Source organism: Melanotaenia boesemani, chromosome 17, assembly GCF_017639745.1.
Source record: "Melanotaenia boesemani isolate fMelBoe1 chromosome 17, fMelBoe1.pri, whole genome shotgun sequence".
Taxonomy (NCBI): Eukaryota; Metazoa; Chordata; class Actinopteri; order Atheriniformes; family Melanotaeniidae; genus Melanotaenia; species Melanotaenia boesemani.
In genome coordinates this window covers 364,324-378,772 of record NC_055698.1, presented here as the reverse complement: position 1 = coordinate 378,772, position 14,449 = coordinate 364,324, and the positions used below count along the sequence as shown (strand labels likewise).

At 40.5% G+C, this 14,449-nt stretch overlaps 1 protein-coding gene across 1 annotated transcript in view; it reads left to right on the top strand.

Moving 5' to 3' along the window:
* Positions 1 to 2,339: 2,339 nt before the first annotated feature.
* si:ch211-57n23.4 (immunoglobulin superfamily DCC subclass member 3) overlaps positions 2,340 to 14,449 on the top strand; it is a 55,933-nt gene continuing 43,823 nt past the window's right edge. Inside the window, exons 1-6 of the mRNA XM_041966905.1 lie at positions 2,340 to 2,373; positions 3,323 to 3,628; positions 5,242 to 5,386; positions 5,491 to 5,621; positions 10,897 to 11,034; positions 11,122 to 11,280. Of these exons, the coding sequence (XP_041822839.1) occupies positions 2,340 to 2,373; positions 3,323 to 3,628; positions 5,242 to 5,386; positions 5,491 to 5,621; positions 10,897 to 11,034; positions 11,122 to 11,280 (913 nt within the window). The remainder of the gene's footprint in view (positions 2,374 to 3,322; positions 3,629 to 5,241; positions 5,387 to 5,490; positions 5,622 to 10,896; positions 11,035 to 11,121; positions 11,281 to 14,449) is intronic.

The following is a 14,449-nucleotide window of genomic DNA, read 5'->3' as shown; positions in this document are numbered from 1 at the left end:
ATCAGGGCTATTCAGCTGAGTCCCACAAGAGCTGCAGTCTTGAATCTTTTCAACGTTTCCCTGCTCCAACACACTTGACCTAAATCAATGAGTCATTGTCAGAAATTCATTGGCTGTTGGATTCATTTTATTTCAGTGAGGTGTGTTGGAGTAGGGAAACATTGAAAACCTGCAGGACTGCGGCCGTTGTAGGACTTACCTAAATAACCCTGGTCTAAATGGTCCACATGGTCTGGTCAGGCTTAGACTGGGGCTGGGCAATATGAACCAAATTTTATATCTCGATATTTTTCCCTGAATCACGATATACGATATATATCTCAATATATATAGATTTTTTGTCAGCCAAAGAGACTCGAGTTTACAGCCTTCAGTGCTAAATACACTTTTATTAAGAATCAGCGGCACATGTGCTTTAAAACAGCTGATTGAAATTAAAGTAGCTTTATATTAAATTAAATGCTGCTAAAACTAAATTAATGAAAAATACTTTTCAATGACCTAAACAAAAATGCAACTGTGCAAAATGCAAAAGAAAAGATGCTTTTAACTCTAAACTCTAACTCAATATAAACTCTATATTCAGATATAAACAATATTCCCTCCTTCTGTATCGCGTCTGATAAAGTCTGGATATATATTTGAAAATCTCCATGTATTGCCCAGCCCTAACTTAGACTGTTTCAAACTGAAATGAAAACAACTTGCAGTGGACTAGATGGTATTAAATGACCTTCACTAGCTTCCAAGTTTCTTCTCCATACATGAAAATTTGTGCTCAGTTCTGTTTTTCTACACTGCATCTGCTTATCATGGATCGGTGTATAGCATCATTTATTTATGTGCATTATGCATGAAACCAAACACACCATTGAAGCAAAATTTTTATTTTCTGACATAAACTATAAATTGTGAGGTTTTAACCCTCAACTTTGTGTTCTGCTGTTTGGTAGAACAGACTTTTCTGTGACTGTAATGAATAATTTGTGGAAATAAACTCATCTGTACAACCTAGTTTTAGGTATTTAAAACATAAAATAAGTGTTTATTATCTCATTATTATTCTAGTTATAGTTACTATATTATTAACTCCTATTTTAACCATTTGCTATGAAACACTGAATTATCATCCTCATTGTTATTATTATTATTATTAGTAGTAGTAGTAGTAGTAGTAATAATAATTTAAAAAATATTCTTCTGTGGCTTTTTCTTAGTGTGAACATAAAAAGATTAAAAGAACATTTTTTAGAGAGAAATCCCAGGTTTTGGGTTCTGTTATAATAAAAGCAATCCAGGACAAAACGTAGCATCTGTATCCAGTCTTCTCTAATCGTCCTGCAGTAGCTCTCTCACCCCCATCCCATCTGCACAGGGAGTCCTGAATCTAATTACCAGGCTGAGGGATGGGAGTCCCAGGGGGGAAGGGGTTGTAGGGCTGTATCAGCCGACCCAGCGACCAGGAGACCTGCTATCATTTCTGACAACATCTGCTAAGTGGCACATACAAAGAAGGCAGATGCTCATTTCTTAAAAATGTTGAAAACTTGTTCACCTGCTTATGTCCTCAACTGCTGTTAGATGGTTTCATTCCCCTTCAGACTCAGTCAACCATTTCTACCAGCAGATTATCACCAGTCCATCTGGTGTTTTACTGACGTCTAGCTGCCATATGAACAGCAGCGGCTGGTTTCTGGTTATTTTGGAAAACAGCTGATTGAACGAAGAACTTATTTCAGTCCCAACGATTTTTTTCTCTAAACCCAACCAGGCTGTATCCGAACCAAACCAATGTGTGGAAACATATCAGGCTATATACAGAGCCACACAAGAGACCTATAACCCTGTCCATATATGGAGCCTATAATTCACAGAATCTTAACAGACTACTACAGCTGAATAGAATAGAATAGAATAGAATATCTTTATTGTCACTGTGAAAAGTACAAGATTTAAAGGTGCCATCCAATCAGATTCTTATGTATAAAATTAGTATAAAATGTACAAATAAAAGCAACAAAGCAAGATGCAGGTAAATATAGTCATAACCTGTGCAAAGCTGAGGAAATCTAATTATAATCCTACACAATGCTGAGGGTGAGACACCACTAGACGATTATTGAGACACTGAGAACAGGAAATGATCCAACATGAGTCCATAAACTCAGGAAACTAATTAAAAATGAGCATCAGGTGAGATGATCCGCAAAAGAAAACGTGAACAGAGCTAATTTTAAACATGAAATTATTCTTGTCAGGATCACAATGGAATCTGATTATTCTCAATGAAAATAATAAAAAATGACAGAAAAACTCATTGATTATAACAGGGGTCATTCATGGAAGAGTGGCTCCAGTTAGTGGTGTATCCAGGTTGGTAAAAGTGTTCCTCTGACCAGCAGAACGAAGTTTAATAAAGATAATAACAGAACAATAAGAAGAAACTAGCAGGGCAGAAAGAAAACTGCATCATGACATTGAGACATGGAGCTGGTCCAAGTTCAACAGTGCTTGTTAAAACTCGGGGAGGGGCAGAGCGTCTGTGTGGAGCTTTAAGGTTCTTTGCATACAAAGACATTAACACCAAAAAAGAACCAGAGAAAAGGGAAAGTCTGGGGGTGTCACCAAGGTCATGGTGGAGAGGGGGACAGGGTTGAGGAGGAGAGATGTGGTGGCATGGGAAAGTCACCCCAACATGGATGTGACAGGATGGGGGAGGCAGGCGGGGTGGAGTGGATGTATCAAGAGGGGGCAGATGGTGGCCCTGGGTGGACGGGGGTATGATGGAGGTTGGGGGGGGTCAACACTGGGTCCTGTCTCAATGGAGGCTGGACTAACTTGACCCCTGTGATTGACGTTGCTTCCCTCTCTGCTGTTATGTCACAAACGTTAACGCTCACTTTGTGTTTCTGTGCATTAAAAATAAATAAATTTAGATTTTTTTCTGATCTTTTTATCATTATCCACATTTTCAGGTATATTTAATGACTTTATATACATTCTAGTTTAACCCCTTAATACCTACAATTATTAAAAACTATTAAAAAATAAATAAATACAGATAAAAATAACTAAAACAAAGAAGACTGGCATAACAAAATAAAATGCTATTAAATATTACATAAATGATTCATAATAAATAAATACAAACGATAGATACGTTTTATGAAAACAAATTCCTAAATGACAGTAAATAAAATAGACAAATAAAATTAATTAATTAAATTAAACAAAACAAATAATAGTGACACTAAATGGCCATTAGGGGGTAAATATGTTAGTGTGTGTGGTCTGAGCCAATCTTTGTGCTTTCTGTGTGCAGGTGGCTGTTTGGCCTCAGAGTTGTCTTTCCTGCTGCAGCCCAGCGATGTGATCGCAGTCAGGGACCGTCCTCTGATGCTGGACTGTCAGGTCCAGGGCGAGGAACCCGTCACCGTAACGTGGCGCAGAAACGGGACGCCCCTACCAGCCAGCCCACGGTTCCAGGTTCTGGAAAACGGCACGCTGTTGATCCAGAGATTCCAGAAACGCCGAGAGGGCAGCGATGCAGATATGGGAGAGTATGAGTGTGCAGTCCAGAACCGCTACGGCCTGCTGGTCAGCCGCAGGGCAAGAGTCCAGCTGGCATGTAAGTAATGCTGGTATCATCCGACCCAGTCACCAGGAAAACCATAACCATGATCAGGTCATGGATTTTCACATTCCTCATGGACTTCTGGTCTCTTACAAACTACAGTTTGTTATTATTTATCCAACAGAGGACAGAACTCGTTCAGCAGCTGGTTTTCTGTGCATTGAGCTTTGCGGTCGCTGACCTGAGGTCTGGACTTCCACCGGATCATCTTAACACCTTGATTCTTTTCCAGCCATTCTGTCCAGGAGTTTGTGGTTTGTTCAGATGCAGCTTTACTGCAATGTTCTTTTTAGAGAGAAGAGGCTTTCTCTCCTCCTAACAAGCCTTACTGGTTCAGTTTTTTCTAACTTTCACATTTAACATGCCAACACTGAGGCCTGCAGAGTCTGAGATGTTAGTCTTGGTCTGGACCTGCTGGGACGTCCACTCCTGGGAGGACTGGGAGGTGTCCTGAATGTTTTGTTCTCTGTGGGAGGAAAATGTTGTTTGGCACTGTGTGAACACACACATGTACGTGTCACACTGGTAATGATGATTAATCCGTGTATTTGCTCCTCGCTGCAACTTTCAGAAGTGACTGTAAAAGTATTTCAAACTGGTGAAACAAAAGAAAAAACCAACCCAACATGTATTTTAAAATTTTTTAGAAATAAGAAAAACTACATAAAAAAAGAAAAAAGTGCTCAGTGAATAAGTTTTCACACATTTAGTCATGAATGCCCTAAATTATGGAGACTCTTTTCATTCCTAATTAAATACATAAATACTGAAATGAATAAATATTCCATTTTATAAATACAAAATAAATTAATAAAATATACATTATCAATAGTTATTAACTTACTTGTTTATTGACGCTCTATTTGTGTTTATTTAATGCTTTTTCTCACCTCTGAGACGGCGGTCGTTTGGTTTGTTTCTTTCTGTTAGCAGCGTAACTCAGAAAGGTTCTGTACGTGATCACGTGGTCACGTGGTAAGGTCCCAGTCTTTTAAATTTGGGTGACAGCTCCACGCTTCCGTAGTTCTGGACAGATTTTCATCAAAAAAGACAAAATCAAAATACAGACGTGGCCATTAAAAGCTAAAAGTTCCACATCTCTATGAATGAGTTAAAATGGTCATAGAGGCTCCCAGAGATGAAAAGTCAGTTCTTTGACAGGATGATTTTTCCAGGCTGACAGTCTCATAGAAGGAGCATAATCCTGGCTTAAAAAATCCAGAGTCCAGTAGTTTGGTTTGTTTCTGTGTTCACCAAGTGGAACATTAAACAGCTCTGACAAACACTGGATGACATCTGTCCTGAATTCCTGAGTCTTTAGCCTTTCCCATGAGGACGGGTTGTTCTTTTAAAAATGTGGTGCAGAAATCTGGACTCTCCCTGGACACGTGATAAGGTTTTAATCGGTTGTATCCTCAGCATCCACTTTTACTGCAGTAGTTTAAATTGTGTGTTTATTGTTTGTTTCTGTGCCTTTAAACAAGTTTGATTCTTCGTGGGCATCACTGCTGAAGCTTTAGAAGAAAACCCAGACCTCTATTTCTACATCCCCATGTTTAAATCTGCCTTTAAATTTTCCTCAGTAACGCTGAACCTTTGCTCCTCAGCTCTTCCGAAGTTCCACACTCATCCAACATCCATGTATGTGGATGAGGGAGGGGTAGCTCGCTTCCAGTGCCAGATCAGCGGAATACCTGAGGCCAGCATCACCTGGGAGAAGAACAGAGTCCCACTGAACACCACAGACAGCAGGTAACACATATGATCTCACAGGTTTACTATTCAAGGTTAAACTTTTTCAGCTCTGAGGTGCTGCACCTGATGGATGAACTTTTCTTTCGGACTTCCTTCTTCAGGTACACTCTCCTCCCCATGGGCATTCTGCAGGTCACCGGGGCCAGGAGGGCGGATGCCGGGGTTTTCCGCTGTGTGGCCGCCAACATCGCCAACATTCGCTACAGCCATGAGGCCACACTGAACGTGACAGGTAGGAGAACACCCATGTGTCATGTGATCTGCTGCTGCTGCTCTGAGGAGGACCTGTTTGAGGAAGTCCAGGACAGCATCAGTAACAGGAAGCTGGATCCTGAATCCTGAACCCAAACTCAGAGGCGGAAATGTGTTTCTGATCTGGGAGTTTATTGGAAAGGCTCGGACATATAGCAAATAAAATAAGTTTGGAACACAGCAAATATATTTGTAATGGGGACATGAAGTTGTCACCAGGTGTTGGAAACAATCCAGATGTGGTGAGAAACCAGAACAAAAGTTCAGACATGAATTTCTCTTTGATGAAATGGAACGACAGGAAGGAGGAGCAGCTTCGCTTTCTCTTTAGACGTCTGTGTTTGGGATCATCCTCGTTTCATCTTCATCATCCTGGTAGCTGGCAGTAGGTTTTTATCCACATTGTCGCAGCAGTTCCTTCTTCCTTCAGTCAGATGACGTGTAAAACCAGCCCCCACCATGATGTTCCACCTCCAGACGTCACCGCTCAGGCCTTCACCATGATCAGATGTCTCTGCTGTGACACCTTGGTGATCAGACACCAGCTGGGACTGAACCAGCTATTTAGATGATCAAAACTTTATTTTTAATTTGTTTAAACTTTATTTTATGTTTTTGGCTGGGCTGGTTATTGCTATAGGAAACACACACACACACACCTCAACACTAACAGGATTTTTATACAGTCAGTTTCAGTCTGAGGTGGTTAGATATACGTGACTTTCTGATCACATGACTCCCAATGTCAAGGATATTACACACACACAATTCCTGAATTACAGTCAGTCCACCTGAGCTTCGGATCAGCTGATTGAGAAGAGTCTCGGCCAGGATAAGAGTTGTGTGGTCAGTTTAGAAGATTTGTGTCCTAAACGAAGAGCTCACAGGATCATCGGCTGGTTTTTCGCCAGCTTTTCTTGGCTGCTGTGAAACTGGCTAACTTAATGTGTGTTAAACAAAATGACAGCGGAGGTCCGGCTGAGTCAGAATCAGTGACGTTCGGTGAGGTTCGTGGCTGCTGAGGCACTGATTTACAACTGTAAGAACTGAACAGAGCATCTTATTTCAGTATTCATTCAACAGCATGCAACTGGTAATGCTTCATATTGCATCAGTAGTGCTGGGTAACTATTACATTTTTTAATCATGATTAATCGCATTGTTACGTGCAAAAATGTCTCTTTCCATTAAAAGAAGGGCAGCGACTATATGAAGAAAATGCAGTAAATTGTGGTTTACTAACACAACATCAGGGGTCTCCAACCTGCGACTCTGGACCTTCCACAATGTCTCTAAATACACGGCTAAAATATTTTTTTAAATCTATTTTCTTGTCATTAAGTTGGAAACCAGGGACTTAATAAAATATCTGCATCCCTTAGAAGAAAGTCTGTTTATCCTCATTTTATAAAGGTTTATGTTTTTCTTTATTTTAAAACCTTAAAAATTCAAATAAAAATGTGGTTCTTCAGAAATAACAAACATTCTGTGGTGGCTCTTCATTAAAATATATATTAAGTTTCCTTTTTGAGAAGTCTGGTAACATAAACACATAAACAGGTTTAGCAGCAGTTTTCTCTTTAAACACCAACAGTTAAAATATTTCTTCATATATAAAACCAAATATTTACGAGAAAGAAGGATGAAATGTTCAGGATTTACTAACTAAAAGGTAAAAAGTCAGCAGGATGGATTTAAAGCTGTGAAGCTGCTTCCTTCTAAACACAGAAGGAACAATATGTGATGAATATCAGCATCAGGTGAACAGACAGAAAGCAGGATGAGAATCTCACAGCTTCTAGATGGTGAGGAGAGAGAAATATTCACAATATGCTCAATAACTTCCATCCATGCACCTTCACTGCTTCATTATCCACATTTCTGGATATAAATTCTCTAAACTTTCATTCTTAGCTTGACTGTTTAGCTTCACCTGCAGTCTCCACTACCGGGAGTTAAGGGTTGAATAATTAAAACTTTTTAAATTTTTATTAAAAAATGTTATCATTTGCTGTGAGGGATAAAAAGAAGCTTCCCTATAAACAATCTGTCTCCTACATCAACAATGTCTTTGTCAAGTTTTTCTCCTTCAAAATAAGAGTTCAGTGACGAAATAACTTCGATGCACCGTGTTGTATGTGTTGTAATGTGATGTATTAGTGGAGTAAACTGGTGGCCTGTTAGTTTACAACAACAAATGTAATGATGTTTGGGCCGAGTGAAAGTGTGTTTGTCCTTATAAACTTATTAAATTACTATCAATTTAATTTATTAAGTGAGACTAAGGGAAAACTGCTGCTGCGTGGCATTACTTGATTAATGTAGCTTTTGTATACACTCCATTTTATGCTAACGTAAGTTAGCGCGTGAAATTAGCGCTAGCATTGCAAAGCATAGCAACTTCCTGTGTGTGAATCATCTTCTGTCCTCATCATGATGTTTGCTGGCGCTTTGTTCTCCGTCCTTCATAGACTGTATAAAAGAACTGTCCGCTCACAAACCGCCAACCTACAGAAACTGTCCAAAGGGAGAGGGGGGAAGAACGCTCCTTGTTTTTCTCTTTCGACTGCAGTTCTGATTTGAAACTTATTTCGCCCTCAAGGGGTTAACAGCTCAGTAAAACCATTTCTATCACCAACAAACACAGTTAAGACAATAATTAAAAGACCAGCTACACAGAGTCCGAAAAACATGTAAACACAGATGATGTCTCCCCATGAACACGAACAAACGGCTCCTCTACTGAAAGCTCACATCTCACAGATTCCACAGCTGGAAGTTTCATCTTAATATGACCAAGATTCACCGAACCAGAGACAGAAGAAGACCCGATTTATGCTGCATGCTTGTAAAAGTCAGAAAACATGTCTTACCATTGCTGTCTTAAATAAATTAAAACCACATTTGTTAAAAAAAAGAATAATAAATAAAAAGTTTCTCGTCCTAAAATCACGATGTTCTGCCATCTGCATGAGTTTAGACAAAGAGAAACGTCGGTTCTTCTTCTTTTATAAGTTCCAGACAGAAAACGTCTCTTCATGTTAACAAACACGCTCTCTCCTGATTACATCATCACCGCTGCAGCAGGGAAGAGAGACATGGACGCCATGTTTCTGTCATCAAAGTCAGCAGCTAAAAAAAAAGAAAACCTTAACACGGGATTAAAAAAATTAATGGCGTTAATTAATCGTTGCGTTAACTTCATAGACTGTATTTTTCTTCTTTTTTTTTTTTCTTCATCATAGACTGTATATAAAAGATGGGCGGAGCCTCCGTGATGTCACCCGTAGGTTTGTGAAGAGCAAAAATAAAACTCGTTGGGCGGTTCCTACCATCGCCATCTTGGCAGCATCCCACCTGTCGTTGCTCGTGGAAAATCCAAATATGGGCAAAGAGGTGGAGCTGAGAGGGGCTGTGAGTGTGGGGGTGGATCACAATTCCGCGGTTGTGCTACTCTCTCCCTTCCTGCCACGGATATTAGATCTCTGTCAATCAGAAAGACACGCCCCTAATTATACAGTATTTCAAGATTAAATACCATCCAAACGGATGAGTTAGAAAAAAAATTCACCCCCCTCAAAGTTGTCATGAAGGTAAACGTGACCTTTTAATCCTAAAATGGATTTTTGTACCAGGCTTTTAACATGTTTATTTCTGCTGTGAAGTTGGTCTTTTTAACATGGGAGTCTATGGGGATTTGCTCTGTTTTGGAGCCCCTAGTGGACGAGGGGGGAACTGCAGTTTTTTGCATTTCTGCATAGGTTTCACATTTTACCAGCGGAGGTTGCCGCTTGGTTAATGCGCAATTACCGCATTAACGTGTGCAGCACTACCCATCAGCATTCCTCTTTTAATTACACTCACACACCCACTGTTACCAGCTCTTCAGTAAGAAAATTAGCTATTGGCTGTTCTAAAAGTGGCTAGAAGTCACTAAATGACATCATCATCTAGTCTGCATAATGGTCTGCATAATAGTCGCTATATTTAGTGAGTTTTCAGACCCATCAAGCGACTTTTTCTGGTAATATTGGAGACTTTTGGAGACTGACGTATATGAAGGTAGTTTATTCTTCTCAATGAAGAATGGGTGCTGGCAGGCCCCTCCCCTGTCCAAAAACAACCAGAAGAGGCTTCATGCAGCAGCAGCTGCATCATGACAGGAGATGGTCGCCTCTGCTTCATGACCAGGCTGGAAATGAAACAAAACTGCAGCTGGAGGATCCCGCGCTGGCTTACCGTCAGATATTAATGTCCATTAATGAAGAGTGTGGAGGAAAACTTTTAAGTTAAAAGTGTTATGAAATGTTGCAGATTTTGTGTTTGCAGACTCAGTGTTAATATATATATATATATATATTAACCAAAGAATTTGTTTTATTTTTATTGTTTTTGCCTTTTTAAACATTTTCATATTGTCTTTTCATCAATTTTTGCCTTTCCCACGAAATTCTTCTCCACGGTAGCCATTACAACTATATGTACCAGCTGTTTTGTGCATTAGGTGGTGACATCATTTGGTGACTTTTAGGACAGCCAATAGCAGCTTTTCTCACTCAAGAGTTGGTAACAGTGGGCGTGTGAGTGTAATTGATGGAATATGAAGCATTACCAGTAGTTGCATGCTGTTGAATGAATTAAAGTAATATGCTCTTTTCAGTCCTTACAATTGTAAATCACCACCAGCCATGCACCTCACCACACGTCACTGGAGTGCGCCCCCTTGAGGTGAGGCAGAGTACTGTCTGCCTCACCTGCTGACTTTTCTCTGCACTTTATTGTAGATCAGCAGGAATAATTCTGTCACACACACTTTAAAGACATTACACAGACTATGGAGAGTCATGGTGTATAACACATATTTCTGTAAAGTTCATGATATGCTGAGGACCAGAAACGCATCATAAACCCAGTTTGTACTGGATCACCAGTCAGAGGAGGCCCAGCTCGCCACGGCCTCACACGGGTTTTCACCCTGGATCTGATCAGAAAATCCTCAAATTTGCTGATTTTTACTTAATAAACTGTCAAAGTGTGTTAGAGTCATACTGAAAATGCATTTTTAACACAGATCAGTGAAAAATATTAATATTTATTTTATTTTTTTCTTTATCATGACAGGTGAGGCACTGCCTCTCCTGACCGCACACCACTGGTCAGAATGCTTTTCTATTCCGGTTTCCATCCAACCGGAATAGAAACATTCCGGTTGGATGGAATCTATAGATTCCAAACCCTTTGTCTCATTCTTCTAGGTGGAGCTCCCAGAACCTACAAGGAGCCAGTCATCCTGTCTGGACCCCAAAATCTAACCATCACTGTCCATCAGACGGCCATCTTGGAATGCATTGCCACAGGAAACCCAAGGCCCATCGTCTCCTGGAGCAGGCTCGGTACCGTCACATGATCACAGACACGATTTAAAGTTTCTAGGCTTTAACTTTTAGTTCACGTCCTGACTCTGTCGCTGTGTCCATCAGACGGGCGCTCCATCGGGGTCGAGGGGATCCAGGTGTTGGGAACTGGCAACCTGATGATCTCAGATGTCTCCCTGCAGCACTCTGGTGTCTATGTGTGCGCTGCCAACCGACCCGGAACCAGGATGAGGCGAACGGCGCTCGGACGCCTCGTAGTCCAAGGTGAGACGTTTGTATCGTCACATCAACAGCTGATGAACAAGGACATAACGTGTTGATCCCTCCTGAGAAACTCAGTATTCACAGCTGGAAAAGGGTCTTAGAATCATTATTTATCAAATTATGTTGATTCTTATGTGACTGATAGCAAATAAACAGCAGGATAAAACACACTGGTCAGACCAGGATGCAGCCTTGTTTTCTCTGACCTGAGACAGAGGAAGGTGTCTCAGTGATGGAGTCTGTGGACCATATCAACTGGTCCTGATGTTTTGAGGCTGTAGAAGGTCAACAGCAAAGATCCAGAACCACCAGCATCTCCAGAACCACCAGCATCTCCAGAACCACCAGCAGCACCAGAACCACCAGCATCTCTGTGCTTTTTCTTCCTCTTTGACCCCAGCTGTTATCAGGGCGAGGCCTGGGTCTGTGTATGGTGGAGGGTGGAGGAGGGTGGTGGGGCTCGGCATGGACTCATCCATCACCCTGCAGATGTCCACCCTCACCTCACGTTTGTCCCTTACTCTCATTATCAGTCCGGTGATGAACAGATTTAAAATTCTGACCAGCTTTTGGTCTTTAGAGAATTTGCCTCATTGTGCATGAAGTATTTATTAAATGTGTGTTAACTGATCCTTTTTTTGCTCTGACGCAACACAAACAAAAACACATGAACTCAGTAATTCAGTAAAACCTGCTGATAAATCTGCTCGTTTCATTAAGTGAAAACTAAAACGTTTTCGATTTCATCCTGAGTGCTGACTTTAGTGTTTAATGTAAAAATGCTCAGGATGAAATAGTGAATGTTTGGAATGAAAATTCCTGCGCTCAGCTATTAACCCTGTTTTCTCATTTCTGCTCAACACCATTCAGAGAAGTCAACATTTCTTCCTTTTGTGTTGGATTTATTACCGGATTAATCAAATCATCCCCCGTGACATAATGATTGGCAGAGACAAAGAGGAGGGGTTTAAAATATTCATTAATTTATTGATCAGTCGGTGAAATTTTTATTGAAACGGTGAAATGTTCCAGACGCTGCAGTAGGTGAAATTAGGATCTCTGCTTATATAGAATCAGTATTTATTCATTCCTGTAATAAAACTAGAAACACAGTCATGGTTTTTCATCCATAGCTGTTAACAAGCATACATGTTGGTGAAGATGATATATTTGTAAATTAACCACTTCAGTGGAGACCAGTAAGTTATGCACTTACTGTATTTATTCTACTCACTGTAGAATAAACACTTATATATAAATATATATATATATATGCCTCAGTGATAAACAGGAAATGATGCAGCTATATTTTGATAGATTTATTTTATATGATTATAGTAACATTTTTTTTAATTAATATTTTTGTAGAGATAAAATACTGTATGTGGAGCACGCAGAACCGTTTGTTAGAAATTATTGCATAAAACTTGTAATTTTAAAAAAAAAAAAGTGAAAAGGGTTCAGCATCAGTTTCAGTCCTTCTTTTTAGATTTTCCAGTATTCAGTCCTAAAACTGGATTATTTCAAGTTTTGTTTCGTCATGAATATGTTTGGTAATAATAAAGCAAATAACAGTTTAACGTTGTAGGAGATGTGTGCTGGATCAGAGGAGGTCTGAGTGGACTGTCCACGGTCACAGTCAGGATGGAGGGACAAAGGGACCATGGCGGAGGTGGGGGAGGGCTGCGTGCAGGTGGAGGCTGTGGTGGGAAGCGAGGAGGGGGGTTAGGATGACCTATGACCCCTGACCCCGACGGGAGTATTAGGGATGAACGGCTACAGGGAGCGAGGAGGAGGAACCATGACATATGGAGGTGGATGGAGGAGGGAGGTGTGGTCCGCAGCTGAATGATGGATAGTACCAGAGCAGGGGTGAGGAAGGGGGGGTAACTACATTTACATCATTCAAAGGAAGACAACCCGTTTTCTTCATCACTGCCTCCATTTTTCAGCCACAGCAGCTAATTTTGCTGATTTAGTTTCACCACCGACACACAGAAGAAGAAGAAGAAAATGATGAAGCTGGATCAGATAAGGCTTGGTCTTACTCTTCTAACACTATGATAACAGATAACCGTCTTTATGGGGAGTCGACCATAAATGGATAATTAGCTCCTCCTCCTGTGTTGTTGTTATTGTTTCACACATACAAACATCAAGATTTGGGTTTTCAGGCTGCTGTTGTCTGACGTTTTACTCTGAGGTCTCCATCTGTTTATGTCATTGAATTGTCCAGCTGTACACAGCATCAGAGGCCAAGAGATGCTGGGGTTGATCCACAGGGTGGGGGTGGGCTCCGCCCATATCTAAGATGTCTAAAACATAACAGGGTGTGTAGGAAGCATTCGACCCTGCATCTGTTTGAGGTCAGCCAGAAAGCCTGAGGTCAGATGTTTGTTCCTGCTTCTCTGAGCTCACTGAACGTTTTCTGGAATAATCAATATCCTTGATGTGATCAGTTATTGGATCCAAAGTGAGGTTTAAACCCTCATCTCTGGGCTTCTGATCAGGACTGAAGGGTAAGTCGGGGTTAGACCTGAATTGGTCCACAGTGAAGGAAAGATAGAACCATGTCCCATGAGAAGTTCATGTTTGTTTGTGTAAAGTGACATTATTGTCCTCTGAGGACACATTTCCAGTTCTGATCCCTCCCATTCTGTGAATGAACAGATGGAGAATTTCTATGGTTGTTAAAGTTTCTGAAATTAAACCAGAATTCAGTGATTTTTTATCTCATCATTCGAAACATCAAAGAGGAGCTGATACTTTCCCTGAAAGCAACTGTTTTCTTTCCACTGCATCAGTGATCCGACTCTTTGGGATGTTTTCCCCTGAAAAGCATGTTGAAATTTCCTTAAAACAAAACACCCCTAAAGTCCTCCACTTTGTCTCTGTCTGTTTTGGTATTCTTTCAGAGTGGTCAGAGGGATGGAGAATCCGGGCTGTAAGAAGGGAATTTCCGGCTGGTGGGTCTCTGTCACCACCAGCCAAAGATCTAATAAATTTTTTAGTTGCTTTAATACCAAAATCCTGATTTTAAAACATTAAAAAAATTAAAGATATTCAAAGAAGCATAAAACTTTTAATTTATTTGAACATTTAAATCTCTGAAGAAGCCTGAGTTGGAGGTTTAAACCTCTGATCTGTGCTAATCATTGTTTTACCTTCG